At 41.9% G+C, this 27,502-nt stretch overlaps 1 protein-coding gene across 15 annotated transcripts in view; it reads left to right on the top strand.

Annotated features, from left to right (window-relative positions):
* The window catches only part of TRIQK (triple QxxK/R motif containing), a 129,099-nt gene that overhangs the window by 25,556 nt on the left and 76,041 nt on the right, over nt 1–27,502 (top strand). For all 15 annotated transcript variants that reach the window (XM_030553457.1, XM_030553458.1, XM_030553456.1 and 12 more), the window contains one exon: nt 4,715–4,795. In XM_030553457.1, the coding sequence (XP_030409317.1) occupies nt 4,715–4,795 (81 nt within the window). The remainder of the gene's footprint in view (nt 1–4,714; nt 4,796–27,502) is intronic.

Below are 27,502 nucleotides of genomic sequence, written 5' to 3'. Positions count from 1 at the left end.
CTGAGCTCATTGGTCAGCTATGTTCCTCCAGCCTTGCTGGTACCAATAGGTAAGCCAATTCTGTTGGTGCCAAAGAAGAGTTACCGCAAGTCAAACTTGGTACCAGGTACCTCAAGAGCAGAGACAGAGCAGTCAAAGGACTTGGAGGCGCGCTCTAAAAGGAGGCACTCTGGTGCATATATCAAAACAGGGAGTTCATTGATTCCAGAGCCAACTACAGGCCTGTTCAGACTAACTCCTGAAATGCCATCAGCATTATCACCTCAGGCTTCGGTACCACAGGACCAGAACACTTTCCGGTACTGTTTACTCCCAAAGCATTTGCGGTTGTGAGAGGGTTGTTGAATTTCTCAGTACAATTTTCTCTGCCAATGCAAGAATGTTGCCTGGCGCCAAGGTACCAACACTCATTCCTTCACCTCTGCACCATGTGGAAACATGGGATGCAGCAGTTAGTGTTCCGTTCAAAATGGTGTCCTTGAGGAGAAAGCTGCAGATGATCTCGGCAGCACCCCCTTCTCCAGATTCTGAGCTTACCTCTCCAGTATGGATGGCTCCTCCTTTGTTGACATTTCTTCTCCCTTGGATTCTGAGATGAGTTCCTATATGTCTTAGCCTGGTCATATACACCAACCTGCATCCAGTACCTGTCCACCCTGGATTCACCCTCAATTCCAGCATGATGCTTACTAAAAGGATCCTTGGGCCTCGCTACAAGAGATGTCCACCACCACTCTGTGCCTCTGGTTGCATTCTTCAAGATCTTACTTTGATGTGTTTGCCAAGAGCAGATACCAGGTCTAAGAGTGTCTTCTTTCCTTTCTTCAATTTTTGCAAACTACTCACAAAATGTGTTTGGGCTAACTTCACAACAGATTGGTAGATTTTTAACATGGTGGAAGTGCCGTAATCCTGTCCCTGTCCCTTTTCAGGGACCTCTCTCATGAAGCCATGTTGTTGTGCGAGATCACTTTTGGCCCATGTTAGATGAGCTCGGCCTTCTGATCAACATGGAGAAGTCCATTCTGTCTCTGGTTCAAAAAACCTATTTATTGGAGTTACGTTTGAGAGAGCTATGGGGCTGGTTGGCCGAAGTGTATATCATTGAGGAAGCATCATGGACATGATAGTTCACATTCCAGATTGAGTCTTATCCTCCCTAGATTGGTGGATAGATCCTGCCAACATTTTCAAGGGAGTTCCCTTTGCCTGGCCTCAACAATCTCTCATCTTAGTCATGGATCCCTCAGACCAACATACTGGTGGAGGGGTGAGACTCATTTGGGTGTGCTACAGACACAAGATCTCTGGTCTTCCCAAGATCTCAGTCTGCATATAAATGTCAGGGAGTTGCAGGCTATCTGGTTAGCTTGCATGGCATTTCTTCCACAAATCAAAGGAAGGGGTTTGTTGCTTATGACCAATGATACAGTGGCCATGTTTTATGTAAAAAAGTTAGGAGTCTGATTTTCACTGCTGTGTCATTTAGCAATTCTGCTTTGGGCCTTCTGCATTGCCAATTCCATAATCCTGAAAGCAGGTTACCTTCCACAGATCCACAGTACATTGGCAGATCGCCTAATAGGCTGTTCATCAACCACTGCAAGTGGTCCTTCACGCACACTTAGCAAGGTCCATTCTCCAGTTTTTGGGAACTCCACAAGTGGATCTGTTTGCAACAAAAGACACCAAAAAATGTCACCAGTTCTGCTGTGCAGTGGGCCACAGTCCAGGTTCCTTGACAGATGCATTTCTACTGTCGTGGTCTGATGAACACTTGTATGCTTTTCTTTCCATTTCTCTCTTGTCCAAAGTTCTGTGCAAAGTTAAGCAGAACAAGTCTCATCTTATGCTGAGCGATGGCCCTTTCAACACTGTTTTTGGGAGCTATTGAACCTATCAGTTAGTCCCCCTCATTATCATTCCTGCTATACATTGACTTGATTTCACAGAATCGGGGTCATCTCCTCCATCCCAATTTGCAGACCCTTCTCCTGATGACTTGGAGGCCTTGTGGCTAATGACTGCAGAGAAGTCTTTTTCTAGGGTTGTTCAGGAAGTGCTGCTAAATAGTAGAAAACCATCAGGTAGGAGTATTTGGCTAAATGGAAGAAGTTCTCTGTCTGGGTTAGAATGAAAGGAGCTTTTCTGATCTTTGTTTCTGTTCAGCACATACAGGACTATCTTCTGCCCCTAAAACACTAAGCATTGGCGATTAGTTCAATCAGAGTGCATTTAGTGGCTATCTTAGCCTTCCACCCGTCTGTTGATAACCATTCTCTTTTTTCAGCCTTATGTCTGTAAGATTTTTAAAGGGCCTGGTTAGACTATTTTCACATGTGCAAAATCCTGTTCCCCCACGGAGCTTGAATCTAGTCTTAGAAAAACTGATGGGTCACCCCCTTTGAACCTCTAACGACCTGCTCCCTGTTTAGTTTTCAAATTAACAAAGCAGTCTTCTTACCAACCTTCTTCCCAAAGCCTCATGATTATAAAAGTGAGGAGAGGCTTCATACTCTAAATATTGGAAAAGCTTTAGGTTTGTTGTTTTTTTTATCTAAAACAGACTAAACCTTTTAGGTCAGGGGTCGGCAACCTTTCAGAAGTGGTGTGCTGAGTCTTCATTTATTCACTCTAATTTAAGGTTTCATGTGCCAGTAATACATTTTAGGAGGTCTCTTTCTATAAGTCTATACATACAACAATAGTTTAGTTATATATTAAAAGTAATTAAGGTTTTTAAAAAGTTTAAGAAGCTTCATTTAAAATTAAATTAAAATGCAGAGGCCCCCGGACCAGTGGCCAGGACTCGAGCAGTGTAAGTGCCACTGAAAATCAGCTCGCATGCCGCCTTCGCACGCGTGCCATAGGTTGCCTGCCCCTGTTTTAGGTCTTCAACACAACTGTTCGCAGCATGGGTGGACAGAATGAAGGTGTGTCCTGTATACGCCCAAAGGATCACATTTTGGATATCTACTTTGGTTACCAGTTGGTGAATGTGAAGCCTGTGGATAGAGTGTTGGGTCATTTGACTAGATCCGAAGCAGCACCTGGCCCATGTTCCCATATTAGATATTTCCAAAGTGACAACCTGGTCATCATGGCATATGTTTGTCTATCACTATGCTATCTCTTGACAGTCTAGAGACATTGCTAAGTTTGGACAAGTTGTCCTGCAATTGAACTGCTTTTGAGTCATCTGTGCTATCACTTGAAGAAGAAGAAATGGTTACTAACTTTTCCATAACTGTTATTCTTCAAGATATGCACATGTCCATTCCATGACCTGCCCTTCTTCCTCTCTCCAGTGAGTCTTTCTGGTAGGAAGAAGCTGAGGAAGGTCAGTGGTGGTTCCGCACTTTATGCCTGCACGAGGCAGCAGAGGGTGATCGTGCTGCCCCGATGGGTACCGCTAAGGGAAAAATTCTGACAACTGTGCATTGAGGTAGGGTGCACATACACCTACAGCTGAGTAGACATGCAACACATCTAAAGGAAAAACAGTTACAGAAAAGTTAGTAACCTAATAAAATACCTAGTAAAACCTAGTAAAATAAAGTTTGCAGATGATACTAAACTGCTCAAGATACTTAAGACCAAAGCAGACTATGAAGAATTTCAAAAAGATCTCACAAAACTAAGTGATTGGGCAACAAAATGGCAAATAAAATTTAATGTGGATAAATGTAAAGTAATGCACATTGGAAAAAGTAACCCCAACTATACATACAATATGATGGGGGCTAATTTAGCTACAACGGGTCAGGAAAAAGATCTTGGAGTTATTGTGAATAGTTCTCTGAAGACATTCTTGCAGTATGCAGCGGCGGTCAAAAAAGCAAACAGGATGTTTGGAATCATTAAAAAGGGGATGGAAAATAAGATGGAGAGTATCTTATTGCCCTTATATAAATCCATGGTATGCCCACATCTTGAATACTGTGTACAGATGTGGTCTCATCTCAAAAAAGTCATACTGGCATTGGAAAAGGTTCAGAGAAGGGCAACTAAAATGATTAGGAGTTTGGAACAGGTCCCATATGAGGAGAGATTAAAGAGGCTAGGACTTTTCAGCTTGGAAAAGAGGAGACTAAAATGGGATATGATAGAGGTATAGAAAATCATGAGCGATGTGGAGAAAATAAATAAGGAAAAGTTATTTACTTATTCCCATAATACAAGAATTAGGGGTCATCAAATGAAATTAATAGGCAGCAGGTTTAAAACAAATAAAAGGAAGTTCTTCTTCACACAGCACACAGTTAATTTGTGAAACTCCTTACCTGAGGAGGTTGTGAAGACTAGGACTATAACAGCGTTTAAAAGAGAACTGGATAAATTCATGGAGGTTAAGTCTGTTAATGGATATTAACCAAGATGTTCCTAGCCTCTGTTTGTCAGAGGGTGGAGATGGATGGCAGAAGAGAGATCACTTGATCGTTGCCTGTTGAGTTTACTCCCTCTGGGGCACCTGGCATTGGCCACTGTTGGTAGACAGGATACTGGGCTAGATGGATCTTTGGGTCTGGCCCAGTACGGCCATTCTTATGTTCTAACCATTTCTACCATGTATAGGTTTATTCCTTTTGTATATAATTTAGATAACAATTTTACTTGTTAAAGACTTTCTGTGACATGCATAGAATCCATTGGTTTGTTTAGATAATTCATTATTTAAAAATAATGTGATTTTTTCCCCCCCTTCCTTACTTAGTGGTTTTGGACTCAAAAAGGATGGGAAGAAAGGATGCGTCTGCCGCAAGAATTCCTGTTGAGCAATACAGGAAACAAATAGGTAAGAAATACAGATTAATGTCTCTTTTTGGGATGCATCCTATGTACAGTGTTAAGGGCCAGCCCATTCAGCAAAGACTTCTGAGAGAGGAAAAAAAAAATAAATTAAAATAAAACAGCATTGTGACGTTTCACTCCATATTCTTTATGAAAATATGCTTATGATGTGAATATGATATAACTGAGATGTACTTTATGCAGGATGGATTTTGTAAGATATCATTGGAAAGGTTATAATTTACTGAATGTGATTATCCAATTTGTATGCCTGTATCATTTCTGTATCTGAAGTTAGGAATATTGACTATGTATCTGTATTTCAACTATGGTATTTTGGGTAATGCCCACTGCTAGCACTTCAGGTACAACGGTGGAAAAGCCAGACAGGGCTGATGACTCATCAGTGAGGACAATGGACTGTGAAAAGGCTTGGCCTTCTTGTGGATGCTCCATATGCCACTGACTCCTGGATGATGTGATACTACAGAGTCAGGTGGTCTTGTCACCTGATACTAAACATTACCTGGGACTTCTTGTAACTTTCCACTGGAAGGGATGGGAGAGCGGGGGGTCAAGTTTGGGAAACAAAGGATTCCCACCTTATGCAAATCCTATTTAAGGGTGTGGAGGAAGGTAAATGGGACTGCTCCTCTCCATGGCCTGTCTGCCCAAAAAGAAAGACTGATAAAAGTACCTGAAGTGAAGGCAATGGGTGGAATGGGATGGGGTGGAGTCCAGACTGATGCAGGGGTCCAGTCTGAAAAGGAATATAACTGGAACTCTGAACCACAGAAACTTTGCAACCTGCCTAAAATAACATTTAGGGTGAGAATTTACATTTGGTAACCTGTTTTTTTTTTTTTTTTAAAGTATTTTGAGCTTAGCTTGCATATTTTGCTTTATTTGGTCAGTAATCTGCTTTGTTCTGTCATATCTTTTATTCACTTAAAATTCACCTTTTGTAGTTAATAAAATTATTTATTGTTTATAATATGACCCAGTTTATGTAATTTCTAACTGGAGGGGGGGGACAAGAAGTTGTGCATTACTCCCTCCACATGACTCATACCAATCTCTCTCTTAAGATTCCTAAATTTTACTTTATATGTTTCAGGGGTAATCTGAAAACTTCGCAAAACAGTATCTTTAAATTTACAATAGTCTAAAGCATCTTCAATAGGCATTCCATTGAATACATTTTGAGTTTTACCTGTTAATTTCGCAATCAGGGTAGGAACTCTCTTATCAGGGATTTCATGTATTACACAAAGCCTTTCGAAGATAGTCAGATATTGAGCAATATCATCATCCTCACTCTATGCAGGACATAAGTGTTCCCATTTATGGATTTTTGGAGTGATAGTTGGGGTAGGGGGCCTCTGGTTCTGCTTCTCTATCAGGTCCAGTTGGTTTTTCACTTTTTTCTCTGTTTTTTTTTTTTTTATTTCCAGTTCATTCCATTGCAATAATCTGTGGTGCTCCCTCTCCTTTTCTGCAGACTGCAGCCTGAAAAGCTCGAACTTCACAATTGCTTCACTGCTTTCACTCATTTTCCTGCTTTTCTGTTCCTACTCCCTTTACCAAAATAAGCAAACAAAAAATAACAAAACTGTGACCTCTTCCTGACTGTTCTTAGCCACTGCAGTAAAGACTCACTTAAAATCACAAATATCAGTACTTAAAGTGTGAACTCCACTTGGAGTAATAAGCTGCACATACACCCTGCTCGCTGCGCCACTGTGACGTTATCTGGACTGGTGAGCTGCTGGGCTATTCCAGTCCTCGACTCTGGGAACCAGTCTTACCCTGCTCTGTTGTGAGAACTGCCACTCCTGGGCTGTTCACACACAACCCCTGGCATGTAAGCTGCTCCTTGGATTGTGCAACTGAATGACACTAGTCAAAATCTCCGGTTCCAGACACAACCCTAGGAACCTCCATCTTGTAGTGTCCAATTATGCCCGCGGTATGCTGCAAGCTTATATGAGTTGGTCAGTTTAACAAAGAAATTGATATATACCGGGATTGTTATCCCAACGGGAGCCTCTGACACACTTTAAACCAAGCACACTGCTTAAATAAACAAACACATTTATTAACTATGAAAGATAGATTTTAAGTGATTATACGTCAAAGCATAAGTCAGATTTGGTCAAGTGAAATAAAAGTAAAACCCATTCTAAACTGATCTTAACACTTTCACTGCCCTTACAAAGTTAGATGCTTCTCACCACAGGCTGGCTGGTTGCTCATCAGCCAGGCTCTCCACTTTGATCAGCACTTCAGTTGCTTGGTGTGGGGTCTGTAGATGTAGGCTGAAGAGAGAGGAAGAGCATGTCAAACGTCTCTTCCTTTTATCATATTCTTTCTTCCCTCTTGGCTTTGCCCTCACCCTCTTCCAGAGTCAAGTGAGCATTACCTCATCACTGTCCCAAACTGGCCAGAGGAAGGGGGGTGATTCACTCGAGTGCCCCAACAGATCCTTTTGTTGCTGTCTAGGCCACTGTCCCTTGTTCCTGTGAGGCTGGGCTGTGTTTGTCCCATACCTGCCCTGATGATGTGTGAATTGCCTCTTTGCTCTTGGAGAGTTTTTGCCTGGGCTTATTTTAAGCCATGAGGATACATTTTCAGCCTCGTAACTACATACATGAAATTATAACCTATAACAGTACTGTAACAGCAATGCTCAGTGCATCATGAGCCTTCTGAAGACAGCCGACATGACAAACTTTGCATCAGATACCACACAATCATTTTACAAGGATGAGCATGGGGGTGCTGGGTGTTTCCCCACGGTACAGAGCATCACAGGGGGTGTGAGTGCCGAGGGCTCAGGAGGTCTAGGTGCAGAGGTTGGGGACTTGGTGGGGAAGTCTGTGTGCAAGGAATCTGGATGCAAGGAGTGGGACTCATGGGTGGGAGGTCTGGTTATTGTTGGGGGGGGTCTGGATGCATGGGGGTTGGGCAGATGGGGGGGCAGCTCCCCATACAGTGGTGACTCCCCCCCACAGGTGGGAAAAAATGGAGAAAGGAAACAATGGGGGTGCGGAACTTCCTGCAGCCAGAGGAGATTTCTGGGGGTGGATCTGACACAGTCCCAGCCAATGCAGGGGAAGAGGAAGTCCTGTATCAGCCCAGTCCATCCAGAACTAGCAGCTGAAGCTCAGCACGTGATAGGAGCCACTGGCTGAGGCATCACCAGCCCTGCCCTTCCCTGGCTCTGGGCACACTGCAAATAGCAAGTGAGAGGGACAGAGTCCCACTCCACCCCCCCAGATGATGATTTATGTCTTCCCCCAGTTGCTCCTGACACTTGAACCAGATGTTCCCGCCCAAGACTGCTGCCTGGAAGGCTGCATGAATCAATTATTCTGTGGGAAAAGAGTAAAATCTGTGGGAAAGTTAATTTCTGCCCTTATGCAGTGGTGCAGAATTCCTACAGGAGTAAACACTGAACTATTGGAAGTTACTGACTAAGCACCTGAGAGCAAAGTTTGTTGAAGTGCTAAACCAGCTTTTGATAGCAGTAGCCTGTTCAGCAGGTGCAGTGTGTGTGTTTTCTTCATTTCAGATAATTTAGTTCAATGACCAGTTAATTCAAAATTAAGAAACCACTTCGGTGTTGAAAAAGCAGGAAAGCTTGTTTTACTCTTCCAATCTATGAATAAAAGCTAGCTGTGAAAGGATGAGATGTTGTAGTTCTAAAATCTGGAAGGACAAGGTGACTATAAACAATCAGTTCAACTACAGATAATACTTCCTATGTTTAATAGACTCATAGACTCATAGACTCCAGGACTGGAAGGGACCTCGAGAGGTCATCGAGTCCAGTCCCCTGCCCTCATGGCAGGACCAAATATTGTCTAGACCATCCCTAATAGACATTTATCTAACCTACTCTTAAATATCTCCAGAGATGGAGATTCCACAATTCCCTAGGCAATCTATTCCAGTGTTTAACTACCCTGACAGTTAGGAACTTTTTCCTAATGTCCAACCTAAATCTCCCTTGCTGCAGTTTAAGCCCATTGCTTCTTGTTCTATCATTGGAGGCTAAGGTGAACAAGTTTTCTCCCTCTTCCTGATGACACCCTTTTAGATACCTGAAAACTGCTATCATGTCCCCTCTCAGTCTTCTCTTTTCCAAACTAAACAAACCCAATTCCTTCAGCCTTCCTTCATAGGTCATGTTCTCAAGACCTTTAATCATTCTTGTTGCTCTTCTCTGGACCCTCTCCAATTTCTCCACATCTTTCTTGAAATGTGGTGCCCAGAACTGGACACAATACTCCAGCTGAGGCCTGACCAGCGCAGAGTAAAGCGGAAATCAATTTTAAATGCAAACATGTCTAATAAACTTTTTTTCTTATGGATCCAGCACAGTAAAAATTTATTTAATAAAAACAGATTTAATTGAATTCCAAATTATATCCAAACGCAGCTTGACATTAATTGTTCACTTTTGATTTATCATCATCTAGTAAATACATGACACTATTCACCATTTTGCAACAATAAAAAAAATGGAAAAATTAAGAAGCTAAATAAATGTGTATAGATATAATGTATCCTCCTAGTTAGCAAAAACAAATATGAAAGTTATTGTTAGGGCTGTATTTAGTGGTAAAACAGCATGTCTGAGTGGTTACCAACTAACAAGAAATCAACCTTTCTTTAGGAAAATAACAAAAAAACAAAAATTCAAAACACAATTAAAGTAGATTATTTAAATCAAGGTTTCCTGTTTCTTGATTTAAACCATGATTAAAATCAGCCATTTAAATTGCGTTGATTTAAATCAATCCACCCTGAGCATTATGAAGTGAGGTTTGTGCATTCATTTCCCAGCGGAGAGGTGTTGAAAAACACCATTACTTGTTGGCAGTTGAATTTGAGAAGCCAGATTATAAACTGGCATTTGGAGCCAAACTGTCTCACCAGCGGGCATGGGCCTTTCAATCAGGGTTTTGGCATGTTGGTGAGACAATGGGCCAGATTCACTGAAGCTGAAGAAAGCGATATGTAAGTTAGACCTCTCGTAGTCAGATTTCTTTAGAGTTTTGCACACATACACTACCTATGTCTAAGGGAGTTGGTGTGATTTATACATGGAGGCGCTGGAAGATGATGTAAATTAAAGTAATGTGGGGGCTAATTTGATTTACACATTCTTCTAGCTTATCAGCAGGTAAATTATGCTTACATTGACTCTGTTGGGCATAGGTAGACCACATATTAGTAGCTCTACAGGTGTCTGTTACTGTGGAGGAATCTAATTTAGGCAACAACTCTGAATTTGGAAATATGAGTCAAAGAGAATCTAAGTAACCCTAGAAGGAGTCCTAATTTGGCATAACAGACACATTGAAGGAAGAAAGTATAAGCAACACCAAGGTAGATTCCCACTTTTTCATACTCACTTCAGATATGTCTACATAGGGATAACAAACCCGCAACTGGCCCAGGTCACTTGACTTGGGCTCACAGGGCTCTGTGTAGATATTTGGGCTTGGGCTGGAGACCATTTTTAGCCCCACAGCCTGAGCCCCACAAGCCCAAGCCAGCTCCCCCTTGGTCTTTTATCCCTGGGTAGATGTACCCTGAGACTCACCTGTGCTTTGGGCTGAGTAATTGTAGATAAGGTCAGCTCCCCTTGTGGGGTTAAAGTAAAAACAGCAAGTATAATCATTTAAATCAGCATTTTGCAGAAGTATTTTATGCTATCCTGAGGCAATGGTATTGTGTTCCATATGTCTAACAAGCACTACCAGACCAGAATGGGGTTCTTTTAGCCCATAGCCTTTTTCATCATGTGCAGGCACGCTGCCAAAGCTGCATTGAGTACCTCCTCATTGAGAAGAAGAGTGAACAGATGAGCAGGATAATGTCAGAAAAAATCCTTTTCTAGAAAGAGTAAACTACTATAATTTTTGCACTCCCTGGAGTTTATAGAAAAACTGAATACTGAAATGAACTCCACAGAGGGAAAGTTAGCAAGGTTGAATAAATTTCAAATCTAATAGAACTGAAGGTACAAACCCTAACATACTCTATCAGCAAACCAAGCTATTATTAAAAACAGTAACATATTGGAATGATGAGTAGAAAATCAGACTTGTGCCTGTAATGTGTGAGTTCAAGTTATCTTGGAAGGCAGGATGGGAAAATACAGACCCCATAGCGTATACTTTATGGAAAGGTTACTGCCCAAATGGCTTAATGGGAATACCAAATATGACCTGCTGAGTGGATAAAGAAAAGCTGTTGAATTCCTGTGAGGAATCAGGATGAAAGGGAACAACTTGGAAGTACTGTTTTAGTACTCTTCATGGAGAGAGACTGATCTTGGCTGTAGCAAAAATAATAAAGGAGAAAAGACATTTATCCCCCCAGCCTTAACTCTGCCACGGAGGGGGGGGAAAACGAATGGAGAAAAACTAAGGAGAATTTCATGGCATACCGTATTAAGCACTTCTGCTTTTCCCAGGTAAGCTCAGGCAATTTTCAGTAAGAGTGGTGTGACAGATCCAAACCAGTGGGGTACAGGAGTCTGGTAGAGGGCCAATACACAGGTCACTGGATGAGTAGTTTTCTGTTCCCTGAGTGACCAGAGCAGGGGCTGCACTAGAGTAATCAGGAACCTGCTAGAACCAATGAAGGCAGACAGGCTGATTAGAACACCTGCAGCCAACCAAGGCAGGCTAATCAGTGCACCTGGGTTTAAAAAGAAGCTCACTCCAGTCAGGTGAGGGGGAGCCAGAGGAGAGGAAGTGTATGTGAGGAGCTAGGAGCAAGAGGTGAGAGAGTGAGAGTGCTGCTGGAGGACCAAGGAGTACAAGCATTAGCAGACACCAGGAGGAAGGTCCTGTGGTGAGGAATAAAGAAGGTATTTGGAGGAGGCCATGGGGAAGTAGCCCAGGGAGTTGTAGCTGTCATGAAGCTGTTACAGGAGGCACTATAGACAGCTGCAATCCATGGGGCCCTGGGCTGGAACCTGGAGTAGAGGGTGGGCCTGGGTTCCCTCCCAACTCCTGATCAGACACAGAAGAAGTTGACCCAGACTGTGGGGAAGATTACTGAGGTGAGCAAATCTGCCAAATAAGTGCAGGACCCACCAATGTAGAGGAGGAACTTTGTCACAGTGGGTATGCTTCATAGGGCTAGGAGAACATGAGCTAACTACTGGAAAGAATTTATGTGAGAAGCCTGATTTTGCTCTCATAGTAGTTTGATGCTGGATTAATTTCATTGGTTTCAGTGATGTTTCTACAGCTGTGCACTAGTGTAATTGAAAGAATCAGGCCTTATGCGTAAGGATCAAGAGTGTGGCTGAATTACATTCAGATACTTAAAAGCCTTTTATGTTTCAGCTGAAGCCGCAGGACCAGCGGACCCTCCTCAGGCAAGCCGCCGAAGGCAGCCTGCCTGCCATGCTTGGGGCGGCAAAATGCCTAGAGCTGCCCCTGGCTATGTACCATACAACTTCTGCAGTGAATTACACCAGTCTTATTTATGATGCACCATGCACCTGTGTAATGTATGAGCAGGGGTGCTCAAGGCTTTCAGTTCACTACATAACTGTGCTATCTCCACTGTCTAATATATTTACGGAACGAGGCGGGGGCTTCGGCACAATAAACTGAATATTATCATATAATGAAAGTCTGTGTTATAATACAGACTTGAGGGGCAGAGTTAAGACTGTGCAACTTATAAGTCTCATTTCCTGACTTTTGAGTGCTTGTATTTGCAACTTTAATGTCCCTTGAATATGCAGTGGTGAACTGGAGCTGGTTCCTACCGGTTCGCAAAAACTGGTTGTTAAAATTAGACACCGGTGTAGAACCAACTGTTAAGGGGCAGGCGGGCAAACAACTCCGATTTGTGGGCCACATGCGGCCCACAGGACCATCCTGTCCCCCACCTGAACTCCCAGGAGTCCCAGCTGTGGAGGCCGAGGCTCCCCGCAGCCCCTGCCCTGCTCCACTCAGAGCCGTAGCGTGCCAAGCTGCCGGCAGCTAGGCAGCTCAGCTCCCGTGTCCTGCTGCTTTGAGTGGCCACTGGCAAGGCCAGGGTGTGGGGGAGCAGAGGGCTGCAAGCTCCAGGGCTGCCCGGGGGGCAAGTGGGGCAATTTGCCTTAGCCCCAGGCCCTGCAGGGGCCCCCGGCCCCATGAGCATGTCTCTGAGGCTGAGCTCCTGCTCAGAGCCGGCGGGCTGAGTGGCAGGAGCTCAGCAATGGGCCAACATTTTGTTGGATGTAAGAAAAACATCAACAGCTACCTCGCAATTATTGTGGGGGGCAGAAAGAGAGGTTATTGTAATAAACATGTAAAAATGTTTTTTATTGTTAAGTATGACTCCCAATGGCTCAATGCATTGCCATTTCTTATAGAGAAAGGTACAAAAATTACATACTGTGGAACATCCCTTTAATCAGAACTTTTTAAAGGGAACCAATTGTTAAGATTTTGGCAGCTCATCACTGAATATATAGATATAGATCTAGATATAGATAAGGACTTTCCTATGATTTTTATAAAGAAAAGTAAAGAGAGAGAAATTCGATCATGCTACTGTTTGCTAGATAGTGGTGAAATACCCTCTATAGCACAGTATGTGCAATCAATGAGCCCTTGCCTCATTCCACAGACAGTTTTTTAGCTCATAAGTAAGACAGCAGGATTCCTTCAAAGCCCTGCCTCTTTTCATACACACCTTTCCAGGACAGAGTGGGCGGAACTAAAATTGGTTTGTATTCTAGAGCCTTATGCTTTCTTAAACTTGAAATTCAACTATATTTTATTAACTGCGCATGCACATCCAACCGATTCCTGAGACATGGTCTATTCAATGTAAATTTCCACTCAGTTTATATGTTGCACAAATGTGAAATGTCAATGGAAGGGCAGGTGATAAGTAATTTTAATAATTTAACATAATCCAGCATACATGTGCAAAGTCCTTTTTATAAACCTGTAAAACCTAGCCTAACCAGAGCTAGTATTTATTGGATCCTTGGAAGGCACATCTGCATCCTTGGGACTGCATTCCTACCAAATTCCAATTTTCCATCTGTTTCTGTTGAGGTATTAGAACTGTTAAAAAAACAGGTGCAACCATTTTTCTTGGTGGAAAAGAGTTTTTTTTCCCCCCAATCCTATGCTTGAAGTGAAACCATCAGAAGAATTCTCCCAACATTTATATATATCTCTGAAAAATTTATAAGCAGCTGAAAATGACCCTTTGTAACACAATGCTAAGACAATCTAGACTGCATGTGATGCATATAATAGATATTTCCATCTGATTTGCTATTAGTTTGTTCTCTTTGGTATTTTTTAAGGCAGAAAATGAGTCAAAGCAAGGGATGTTGAAAAGGAGACTAGTCCACTAGTTTTATAAACAAGATCTCCCATCTGTTTTTAACAATGAGGATGATTAACCATTGGAACAACTACCAAGGGAAGTAGTGGATTCTCCATCTTTGTATATTCAGATCAAGACTTGATACAGTTTTCCAAGATATGTGTCAGTCAGACAGAAGTTATTGGGTTCAAAACAGGTGCAACTGAGTGAAATATAATGATCTGTGTTATACAGGAGGTCAGACTAGGTGATTTGATGGTTTCCAGTGGCCTTTAAAATATATGATCTATGAATACCATGTAAAGGGATTCTTCTTGCAAGGAAATGGGCATTAAGCACTTCATAGGATGTAGAGCATTTTGCGATCAAACAGGCATTGCCAAATGCTGTCCTTCTGTTTGGCTTTTGGATGCCTTTAGATTTTTTGTGTGCGCCACACTGGAAACTGCAATTAATTCCAAAAACTGAAATCTCTAAGCATGTATTTAAATATTTAATATACATTTTTAATAAATGAGTAATTGATTTTAAAGTCTTGTAATAGGGGGACTCAGTTTGAAAGAAGTAATTTTCAATATATGAACCTTTTAAATAAATTAACATATGCCATTGGAGAAACATCTCTTGTACAATAATAAATAAATCATTGAGATTAATACTTTTCACTTTTGTAGCACCTTCTATCCATGGATCTCAAAATGCTTCATAAACATTGAGTAAGTGACCTGGCATCTTGGTAGGTAGTATTTTACCAATGGTAAAACTGAGGCAACATAAGGAAGTAACAACCTCTCTTTAATGCAGCAGGGCCAGTGAAAGACACAGGAATATAAACCAGTTCCATATTCTAATCCAGGGATTGGCAGCACCATGTTGCACAACGGACACTTGACAAAATTACCATATTTAGTGACGGACATTGTGTGTGTGTGTGTGTGTGGATGGGGAGGGGTGGGGGGTTATGTCAGCCATTAAATTTTTTGAAAAATTACCACGGACCTCAATTTTTACCATGGACATTTGTGTACAGACACGTTGCTGACCCCTGCTCTAATCACTTCACTGCAGTGTTCTTTCAGGAGGAAAATTAGCTTCCTCACTACCCAGTCCTGATTCATTATATTGCTTGACAAAGGCAACATTCTTAGCAGACTAAATGTGCTTTAGAAGGAAGTTTAAGGAATGATAATAATGCTAGTTTTATTTGGAAAACGTCCTTGGCACACACCTTGAACTGTACAAGTTATTTAAAATACATTAAGCTTTAAAAGAAGATTCTTCTCTGAACCAGTCACCAGGGTCCTAAAAAAGGAGATGAGGTAAAGAGGGAAAATGATAATTTCGGGGTCAGCAGTGGTCAAACTCAAAACAAGTATAGAAATAATGAAAACAAAAAGGGTTTCAAATATACCAGTTGCCTGCATTCTGGTAGATGATTGTATGGTACCAAGGCGATTAAATACATCTTGCATGCAAATTAATTCATTGCTGTATGTATGAAGTGGGAGGTGTGTGGGAGCCAGACAATTTCTTACATGTACCTTAAATGGCAATATTTTGCAAATTGAACATCAGACACATGAAACACTGTTTTTACTCAAAGCACCTAATTCAGGCCTGGGATAAGTGGTGACATTTCATTGATCTTAACAAACATGTCTTAATATGGACACAGAGGTCCTTCTTACTGTGAGTCTCCAGAAGAAAAATAATATAGACTAGTATGTCTGGGAAAATATGAAAATAGACAAGTTTAACAATGGCCAATCTCCTTTATCCTTTCTTTATGCAGTAGCAGGTGTTAATAACACAAACACAGATCCCATCATTAGCTTTAGCCCAGTTTTGCTTTTGAAGGCAAAATTGTGCCTCCCAATATGTGTTTGACATTATTTCACCTGTATTTAGGAGGTCCATAAACCAAAACTCTAGGTCCGCATAAATATGCATTTCCTTTACTCTTAAGTAAGCTACTATTGCTGTCATTCACTTTTAGTTAAGACCTGTTGGGTGGTGGCTATGTTGAAGGAAAGGAGTTTAAATTACAAGTGAATTGAACTGTATTTCTTTAGAGTGTTAAAATTATGAGTGACTTGGGAAGATTATTCCTCACAAGTAATTTTAGGATCCCAAGAGATAATGGTGGCGCGTAAAAGAGATGTTCCTGTCCCTGTTAATTCCATTAAAACCATCTGATTTCTACATTGTTGGTGAATGGGTCTCCAAGAACTTGTTTTGATGTAAATTTTCCATCTTGCATAATTTTCACAGTATCATCTAACATACTTCTGCTTAGAGTGTCTGCATTGACACCTGAAGTGACAGTGATATATAGATCTGACAGAGCATCCTTTGTAATATGCTTCATTGATACGAAAATTGCAAATGCTGAGAATATTACTGGAAACATCTTACTTGGACAGAATTAACAAATTGCATTGACACTATATAAAGGATCTTGGAATGGTCCCATAATGTGCAGCTGGTCCAGAATAATGTGATTCCTTTTACTCAGGAGTCGTAACATGTAGGCAGACAGCATCTAAGAATTTAGATCCTCATCCTAAATTGAGAAGCTGCATGATCTGCTGGGTGAGGCACTGGATTAGTAGTTAAGACATTTTGGTGCTAGTTCCAGATCTGCCATTGGCCTGTTGTGTGACCTTGGGCAATTCCTTTTTCTTCCTTTGTTTCCTTTCCCACTCTTTGTCTGTCTTGTCTATTTAGACGGTGCCATTGCTAGAGCTATCTTCACTTTTGACTCTGCTCTTGTATCTCAGAGTGCACCCCTCCCTCAGGTGACAGGCCCCACGCCTTCACCTGTCTCTCCCATGAGTCTCCTGCTTTTGGACTGGGTTGCAGGATACAGCACACTATACCTACTCTGGTTCCTCAGCAGGCTCGACTGGCTTCAGCTCCTAGAAGTCTTCCCTTCAGGAGCTGTGATCGACCAGTGATGAATGTAGTGAGCCAAAACAGCCTTTTCAAAACCAAGTATTGTTTAATCGCAACAGTAGAACACAGCATAATGAGAGAAACACAATGAACAGTTTATAAACATTTGTTTTATGTAAAGCTTAGGTAGGCCTAGCTTCTCCAGGCACCTCCACTTCTGGGACTGGGTTTCAATCTGCTTCCCTGCAATCTCTGTTCTCCTCTCCCCTTGTGTTTCAGGGGGGCTTCTGTCAGTCCCAAAGTTCTTTCTTTGCTCTGGGTCTCTTAAATTTGGAGAAACCAGTTTACATGATCCATTGGGGGAACAGGGATAGACTTCATGTTGTCACAGTTTAAGGCCAGAGTAGACGACCAGATCATCTCGTCTGAGCTCCTGTATATCACAGGCCACCAATAGCACCCAGCTCTTGCCGGGGTGGTGGAAACTTCCTAATAGTGTGCGTGTGTGTGGGGGCACCGTGGTCCCCACAGACACTGCCTTGTCCCCCTAAGCCTCTGCCCTCGCACCACCCCTTTTCCCCAAGCCCTCACACCACCCTTCCCCTCTACCTCTCCTCTCCCCTCCCCTTTCTGGTACCCCTGGCACTCACATGCTAAACCAAACAATCAAAATTAGACCGAATTTACAACCTACTTCAAAGCAGCTGGTTATCTGCATTGTCTTTTATGTAGTGGCAACTAGGGGTATCAGATGTGTTTAGACTTCCTGCCTACTTTCAGATCAGCTGCTTCTGGAATTAACCCTTGGTAGCACTTAGCCAACAGCATAACAGACAGATTAAACACATACTATTCATAAAATGGTACAGACAGCTCCTTCATCCTTGACAGTAAGCTAAAGACAGGGCCTGTCTGTTATGTGTTTTCACAAAGCCTCATCCTAATCTCAGTTGTGTCCTCAAGGTACAACTGTAATACAACTAGATGATCATAATAGTAATACTCTGTCTCTGTCTGCTTGACTGTAGAGCTTATATGTAGAACATTCCCCAAAGCCCCTCTTGCTCTCCTTTTGGCTATAATTTGAAATAAATCGTACATGTATCCTCAAACAGAGCACAGTCAAAAAAGGTTTGTCTCCTCTGTGCTGCAGAGAGCATTCCATATACTTGTAAAGTTATAAAACGGTTGTCTAACATAATGTGTCCATCTTGCCTCAGAGGCTTTGAGCTTGATTCTGTTTTCACTTACTCTAGACTAAATCATCTCACTCAGTTTGAAGTCAACAGAGTTACTAAAATTGGTGCAAGTAAAGTCAGAATCAGACCAGTTCTGTCTTGCAAAAGCTCCAGCTATCTCCTTTGGCCTGTACATCTACCCCTCCTTCTCAGTAATGCACTGCCTCTGTATAGCATAATGATCTCACAATACTTAATGTTAAGAAACTAGTTACTATATTTTCTTTTGTCCCCCAAACAGTCTGACCAGTTATTTAGCATAACTGTGGCTTGTAAATTATAATTGTCAGTACTTTACAGTGGCTCCTAAACAGTAGTGATTTTGTCTTGCTTTGTCCACAATTCTAGAACTTACTATGAAACCTGCTTGTTTACATGGCAGAAGAAATGCTTGTAGTTTTCCCTAGCAATGTATAAATGGGCCAGGGGGAGAGGCAATACACTCACGATGTGGCCTGGTTCAAATTAATTGTTTTAATTTATTTTTAAAAGCCTTAATGTTGTCATTATTGTTCATTTTAATATAAAATGTTAAAATGATCACTGGAAAGGTTAACTGAAGAATTTCAGTTGTGCATGTTCAGGAAACTCCTACTAATGCATAACGGCTATCTTCCTAGTATCTACAAACTAAAAACTACTGTAACCAATAAACTTGGGTTGAGAGAAACTTTTTGAAATATACGATTATATGGAAAATCATATTCTTTAAATACAGTGCCAAATAAAGATGAACATTTGTGTGAGCGTTGTTTTATATATAATTTATTTAAACCTTATACAATTCATCCTGCATATTCTATGGATGTTGGAAATATAAGGAAAATCACATGACTTTTGATTTAGTTTATTTTAAATAGTAGTCTCATTGTTTAGTATTTTTAAATTATTTGTATTCCATTTTCTAAAATTCCTTTGTAAATTGCTTGTATGGGCTTGTTAAAAAGGTTGCTTAAAATGAGTGCAGGAAAGAAATTTAAATAGTGGAAACAACTTTTTATTATCTATTATAGTATGAGTCCAAATGCAGAGATTTTAAACGTGTTCCTTTTTGTGAAATACTGCTTTCTGTAGCATAGAAGCTCTCTACAAGTTCTGCTAAGGGTAGGCTGTTTGCAGGTGTTTTTATTTCCAGCTTTAAAATTGTATTTAAAATGTCACGAGTTCTGAGCTGGAATCAGGAGAGGGCTGAAATAGTTGGATGGGAAGATTTTGGTATACTTGAGGAAGCCTTATATTTAGACCAAAAAAATCTTGCAGATAGTACAAAAGAAACTTATTCACTTTAATGCATTTTTCTTGTTGGCTTAAAGCTGAAATGTAGTAGCTCTAAAATTGATTTACCTTTCATGAACGACTGGTTGGATTATCTTTGTAGCATTAAATGTAATGATATGTCAACCCTGAGCTCCAAGCACGTTGGGTCTACTGTAAAGAAAGTTGTCCCTGAGCACTTAATGTTGTGTTAAATGATGATGTGTCCTTTGCAAATGTATTATTAGTGTCAAGCTGTTCCGTCTCTCGCGATTGAAAAATGGTCAGTGATTTGAGCTTCCATTAAACCTGAATAAAAAAGAGAGGCTGTAGGGGTTTTTTTTTGAGCACATACAGTCTCTCGTGAGTGTGTTTAATACGTATCAAAATGTTTCTGTTAGCCTAAGACTCCAAAAACATCTCTCATCACAGCAATCTTGTTTTGAAATTGTATTAAAGCACATCTCTCTTCTGCTTTTTGGGGAGAGAAGGGGAGAGATAACTGAAAATGTTAGTAGGATAGTTTGAGAGGACAAAAAGCAGTGCTAAATGCTTTAAGGCCAAATCCTACTCCTACCAAAGTCATTAGGGGTTTTGTACATTTAACTTTCATGGTAGCTGGGGTTGGGCCCTTAATTTTCCCTGGGATTTTGTCTCTTAGATTCCATTAATATTCTAATAAATCGTTATTCCTAGTTAGATCTTCTGTTTAGATTAGTAATATGTGTTGTACCTTGGCATTTCCTCTGTGTATTGTATAAAATATAGATATGATACCAGATTGGCATTAGATTGGGAATTCTGTTGCTTATTGAATAAATGGTAAATGGCTTAGTACCTACTTGCCTAAGAGACACCTCTTCTCCACACATTCCTAGAAGTTAAGATCAGCAGACGTACCCAAGGAGACGCCTCACTGTTATACAGCAGAGGGCCTGCCAGCAGGGCATTCTCCAGGGTGCTGCGTGGAAGATGAAAAAACCAGTTAGACATCTTGCCGATCTAGTCTCAAGGGAAAAATACTTTTCTGATCCACAAAACTGGTGACCAGTCAGACCCACAGCATCTTGGAGACATAGATCAAACAGTGCCTTACTTATAGGATGGGGAGGGGAGGGAAGCAAATAAAGTAGCATGGCTGCACATATGGGAAGGCCGACTTTCCATTACAGTGAAGGGGGACACACTGGTCAGTCAGCTTTTCCCTCTTCCCCCCCAGCCAGTCAGCAAAGGTGGAGGGAAAACTGTCTTCCTCCCTTGCCACTGCACCTTGTTCAATCTTCGTGCACATTCTGGGCCAGGGGAATAGTAGGAGAACTGAGCTCTTGCCCTTCTTTTTCCTTTCTCCTGCCAGTCAAATCAAACATTCTCCTCCCTCCTGCCTCCCCCCACCTCTGCCTTGAGATGGAACAGGGGTAAAGGTGGGATGTAATATACCCATTTGGAACCAGACTGTGGAAACCCTAATTACATTGGTGAGACTTTGCACTATTGATTCCATTGACTTCAACTGACGAAGTTATATGAGTAAGTATTTTCAGTGTAAGGGTTACCACAGTTTGCCCTAATTTTGTTAGTATTTTTTATTGGCCGCCTGTACTTTTAAAACCTGATGTATGTGGTAAAGCATAGATTGCTGTTATCTGTGGTACTTAAATGACTAATATTGGCACTTTTGTTACAGCATAAATTAACTAATTTTAACATCTGAAATGGATCACTACTGTGTGGAATAATTGTTATTGCAGTTTTGATTATGATTGTAATACCAACACAAAGATTCAGGACATTGGTTTGTTTGTGGTTACAAATTGGACTGAAAGCACTGAAAGGGATTTTAAATCTGTAATGTTGATTAGCAACTTTTACTATCTGTCAGTTTTTTGGCATGCTGTAAATAACTCATCTTCAAATAATTCATCTGAGTAATTAAATTTAGATTGCACAGTCATATATTTTGACTCTTATCTGTTTTGGTTTTCTATTGTAGCTTAATTGGTGTGGTCTATATAAATGGACAATAAATTTATATACCTTTTTTGTTATAAAGATCAGTCAGTGAATAGAATTTGGTATTCATCCCAGACAGAATTAGGATTGAATGTATTTGCAAGATTAAAGCACTGAATTTACTTTTTTCTAATTAAAGGCAATTAAAGATTTGCAGACACAAATAAAAGACAATGAACTGAGGAATAAGTGTAGGAGCAAGTCCATTTGCAGGTGAAAAGAAGTGCCTTTGAAGCAGAACCAGCTGTATTTTCATTGAAAGAATTACAATTTAGGAAGCTTTTCTGCATGTGCTTGCTTGATAGCATAATGTACTCATAAGCAGCTTATGCAGTACAGCATTCAGAAAATAGTGCATTAATTTTTAAAGAAGCAAATGCAGGCGAAGAGCAGCACTGCCACATGATGATAATGAGGGTGGATATTGTAAAGTCTACTGAGGAAAAAGAAAGCAGGGAGCTTCTGAAACACGAACAGTATAAAACAATAACCAGGTATTCATATGATAATAAGCTTGAACTGCAGTATCAACAAAGATGCAGCCCTGTTTCTGTTTAAGCCTGATGAATTGAAATCAGTTAGATACTCTTCAATCTGTTGTTCAATCCTGGTATTTAATAAACTATTGTTAAAACATTGGCTTATTTGAAACAGTAAATATTGGTGTCCCTTCCCTCTCCCTTAAATGAAGCTAATATGTAGAGTTTGGCCAAGTTATATTTTAAATAGCAGGTTCCTCAAACAATCACACTCTTGTGTGTGGTCAACTTCCTGAAAATGTTGTTCTCAGTGCAATACATTCTCAGTCACAACACAATACATGCCAGCAAAAGAGTGATTTAGTAACAAAATATTCCTGATGCCTAACGAAAAGTGGCCTCCAGAACTTACTGAACTTGCCCAATTCATCTTCAATGTTTAATTTAGGTTTTGTACTAACCATGTTGTTGTTGCAGGAAACACTAAATTTGAAGGAAAAAAAAAATCTGGGTCAGGTCATCTCTAAGCTGTTAACATTATTAAATAAATAGATGTACGGGGGCCTTATTCCCACTCACTAATGATATAAATCACACTAATTCCCATGAAATGAGTATATTTTTAATACTGTTTATGTGAGAGGGAAACAAGCACCTGTTGTGCATTATGTGAAAACCTAACATTTTTTTCTCGAGGAGGAACATTGGCATTTTTCACTGTGAAACTGTTTCATGGCAGAAATGGCAAACCACCCTTGTCTTTACCCATGTCTAAATTTGCAAATACTAGCACGGGTCCCAGCTTCTGCCCATAAAAATTCTTAGAGCAAAATTTATGGTGATGCACACTTAGTAAAAGTGGCTATTACAGCTGCTGAACTAACAAAGGAGAAGAAAGAAGAGGACTGTGGGCAGACCAAGAAGCAAGGGATGAAGAGGACAAGTAGTGCTTTTATTTTGTGCTGAATGTTGAAGTTCTTCTTCAAGTGCCCATTCATGTCATTTCCAATTAGGTGTGTGCAAGCGTGCACAGCAGCTGGAAAATTTTTCCCATAGAAGTATCCATCACATCGGTGCGGGTGCCCCCTGAAGTGGTGCCATCATGGTGCTCAAAAAAAGGCCCTACCGACGCTCCACCTGCTCAGTTAGCTGGATCTTCCCCTTGCTCTTGTGACAAGCGCCTTTGGCAGTCTGTACATAGTTCTCATTAGTTCTGTAGTTAGTGTTAAGTAATTAGTAGGTACTTTACTTAGTTCTTAATTTTCCTTTGGCGGGGTTTCCCCTTTTGTGCTATCCTGGTACTATGGCATGCCGCGGTCTCCTGGCTTCAAAGCCCGTGAGGTCTGTGGCAAGTGTATGCCCAGAAGCGATCCTCACTCTTCGTGTTTGAAGTGTTTTTTGGGGGAGAGCCATCAAAAGCATTGCTGTAGGAACTGTAATGAGTTTCACCCCAGGACACCGTAAGATAGAGATCAGCACGCAAAAATCTTACTAATGGAAGCAGCAATCTGGCCCTAGTCTGACCCTGGGTCGGCAGACCCGGCGCTGTGTACATCCTCTTTGGTACTCAGTGCCCTGGCACTGTCGGCATGGGGATCGGTGCCGAGTAAAGACAAGGAGACTCAGCATTGTCATGTCTCCACGCGGCTCACATGCCACAGGCAGGCACCGGTTTCAATCACCTGTGCTGCAGAAGAAGAGGAGGCCAGAGAGGGGTCATTCCCACCTGGCTAGACCCAAGGATCTGACTGTTGTGAGACCCAACCTGGGCCACACTACTTTGGCCTCACTGCCAAAAACGGTCACGACAACTCCTGCCCCCGTGGAAGGATGGTCAAGTTTGGACCCTTCTTGGTCCCTGAGGCCAAGCCAACAACTTCACCTCCCGTTGAGCCCGGAGGTGTTTGAGGCAACATGGGACCTGCTCTAGCTCACGGCACCATTCTCCCCACCTAGACGAGAGAGGTTAGTAGCACCAGTTGTTCTCCCAGCACCATCAAGAGGAAAGCCTGCAATGATGACCCGTCAGTCTCCATCCCCAGTGCACCACTCCCTAGTGCCAGAACAGAGTCAGCAGCCTCGTTGGTCCTGGAGCCCTCAGCGTGGCTCCTCGAAGTACCGCTCCTCTGTAGTCGTCCTTTTTTGGAGACATCAGAGTTGGAGTCAGACTCCTATTGATCTCGTAGGAGGAGAAGTAGATGGTCCAGGTCATCATGAGACTGGCACCCTTACCTGGCACTGTGGCCCTTTTGGACTCTGTGGACATTTCACTAAGCCCAAGGGCGGAGCCAAGGGTCTCATTCCAGGCGGCATTGGTGCCTCCAGCACCATTAGCATTGCCAGGATTGGGTTTAGCTCCATCACTCCTTAAGCCACCATCCCAACCACTGCAGCATTGATGTCAGCTACGCCAGCCCCAGCAGTATCAGTGCCGACATCCTCAGTTCCTGTTTTGACACTTTGGCCCCGATGGCTTTGGCACTGACGTATACAGCTTCAGCACTGAGGGCCACAGCATAAAGATGTTTGCGTTGGCTCCAGCCCAGAATCCCCAAGCGCTGCAGGACCCATTGGGTGCAGAGGGAAGAGGGCAGCCACTCCTTTTGGGGGTCTGTTTCTCTTCCTCTCCAGATGAAGCACTGGCAGGCATTTAAGTAGCCCCAGCCCTGGAGGACAAGAGGGTCCTACAGCAATTGCTGAGGAGGGTTGCCCAGAGCCTGGGCATTCAGGCGGAGGAGGTAGTGGAGATCGCAGATCCAATGGTTGATATCTTCACCCCTGCCGGATTGGCATGTATTGCCCTACCCCCCATAAAGACCATTGCTGACATCACAAACCTTTTGGCAGACCCCAGCTTCGTTGTCCCCTATGGCTAAGCACAATGAAAGATGCTATTTTATGCCATCCAGGGGCTATGAGCCCTTGTATAACCATCCTCCATCAGATTTCTTGGTCATGGACACTGCTAACCAATGTGAGTGCCAGGGCCACCAAAGACCCTCCCCAAAGAATCGGAAGGTGAAACAACTCAACCTTTTTGGTAGAAAGGTGTATTCCACTGGCGACTTACAGCTCTGCATTTCTAATAGGGAGACCATTGTCAGCAGGTACTGCTACAATACATGCGGGGGAATCGGAAAGTTCTCAGAGCTGCTGCTGCAGGACTCCCATGCTGAATTCTGTCCCCTGGTGGGGGAGGGAAAGCTCATTTCCTGAGCTTCGTTGCAGGCCGCATCTGGCTGATGCGGCCCCACTTGGTGATGTCGACCAGGATTGCCATGAGAAGGGGCACCTGGCTCTAGGTATCGTGTCTACCATACAATGTCCAACAGAGTATTCAGGATCTCCTCTGAGTGTAGGAGTACTTGTGGCACCTTAGAGACTAACACATTTATTTGAGCATAAGCTTTTGTGGCCTACAGCCCACTTCACTGGATGCATGTAGTGGAAAATACAGTAGGAAGATATATACACATACAGAGAACATGAAACAATGGGTGTTACCACTCTAACGAGAGTGATCAGTTAAGGTGAGCTATTACCAGCAGAGGAGAGAATTTTGTAGTGCTAATCAAAATGGTCCATTTGCAGCAGTTGGCAAGAAGTTGTGAGGAACTCTGTGTGTGTGTGGGCACGGAGGGAGGGGAATAAACATGGGGAAATAGTTTTACTTTGTTTAATGACCCATCCACTCCCAGTCTTTATTCAAGCCTAATTTAATGATGTCCATTTTGCAAATTAATTCCAATTGAGCAGTCTCTCGTTGGAGTCTGTTTTTGAAGTTTTTGTTGTTGTTGTAATATTGCAACTTTTAGGTCTCTAATCGAATGACCAGGGAGATCAGTGTTCTCCAACTGGGTTTTTGAATGGATGATCCATCAGTCTCATGAATCTTGGGAGACAGGCCAGTCCTTGCTTACAGACAGCCCCCCAACCTGAAGCACATACTCACCAGCAACCAAAGACCACACAATAAAAACATTAACCCAGGAACCTGTCCTTGCAACAAAGCCCATTGCCAACTCTGTCCGCACATCTACTCAGGGGACACCATCATAGGACCTAATCACATCAGCCACACTATCAGAAGCTTGTTCACCTACACATCTATCAATGTGATATGTGCCAGCAATGTCCCTCTACCATGTACATTGGCCAAACCGGACAGTCTCTACATAAAAGAATAAATGAACATCAATCAGATGTCAAGAATTATAACATTCAAAAACCAGTTGGTTGCCAAATTTTTATTTCAACATCCTGTTTTTTTTTAAATTCCTTTAGGTAAGGTCACTTAGGTTTAAGATGTATCAGTGCTACAAGTAAATGTGTCCCTAGTCATCTTCCCATCAGAAGTGCTGCGGGAGATAGTCCCGGTACAGGCGGTGTTGATTGATATGCCAGCAGTGCTTTATATGTGTTCAGTGATTTTTGCAGAAATCTTTTAAAATTTGCACTATTCTCACCATCTTCCTCTTCTAAGGGTAAGATGGATTTCTAATATGTTCAAAATCAAAATCCTGTGTTTTAATACTTGGAATGTTTCAGTGGCAAATTGACTCCTATTGCCACATATGAAGACTTCAGGAACCACAGGTCTTGCAAATGTTAATTTTAGTTTCTGGATGACTTGTGAGTTTTGTGTGAGTAAAGCCAAGTCAATGTAACTGGAGAAGAAATTGACTACAATAATATATGTCCTTACCAGAAAAACAATTGTGTTGCTACCCTCTGCCAAGGTCTGTAGTGGGTAATGGTTTTGGTGATTGTTTTTTTTTTTTTTTCCCCCTTGATACATACTTCACAGCCCTATATTAAGGTCTGAATTTGCCTGTTCAGTCTGGGCCACCATATAGATATGCTGTGCTCATGCCCCATAGTTGTTTACATCTTAGTGTCCCTTATGGATTTTGGAGAGCATCTTTCTCTGAGGTATCATAGGGATAAAAATGTGCTGTTCTTTCAGAAGTAGGCCATGTGAAGGTCATTTTGGTCCTGCCAATATGGCAATACATCTGTTGGAAGTTGACTCCTTCAACCCCCCATCTTTGGCAGAGTTGAGTATATTTCTGGCAAGTCTTGTCCTTTAGTTGTTCATCTCTAACTGCTGAAGTTAGCTGGCAGATGCTGAAATTGCTGCCAGAATGTAGACTCTGGTATCACTAAAACCTTTACTTCATCTGTTGGTGGCTGCATAATTGGGGCTGTAGGTGGAGTGTCTGCTGCCATGAGTGCTGTCTCAGGTATGTGTTCAGTGTTGAAAGAAAACTACATAAGCCATATTTGAACTCTTTGAATCCTAGGTAGGTCATCCAGTGGTTTTGCACCCAATAATGCCACTAAGGGCTTGTGGTCTGTTTCTGTGTTAAAACCCAAGCCGAATGGATAGACAGTGAGCCATTCACAGGTCCAGGCAACTGCTAGAGCTAACGTCTGGTCAGCTGCAGAAAGCATATGTCTTTCTCT

The sequence above is a fragment of the Gopherus evgoodei genome, chromosome 2, assembly GCF_007399415.2.
Source record: "Gopherus evgoodei ecotype Sinaloan lineage chromosome 2, rGopEvg1_v1.p, whole genome shotgun sequence".
In the NCBI taxonomy this organism is placed as follows: Eukaryota; Metazoa; Chordata; order Testudines; family Testudinidae; genus Gopherus; species Gopherus evgoodei.
This window is presented reverse-complemented; position numbering and strand designations above follow the sequence as displayed.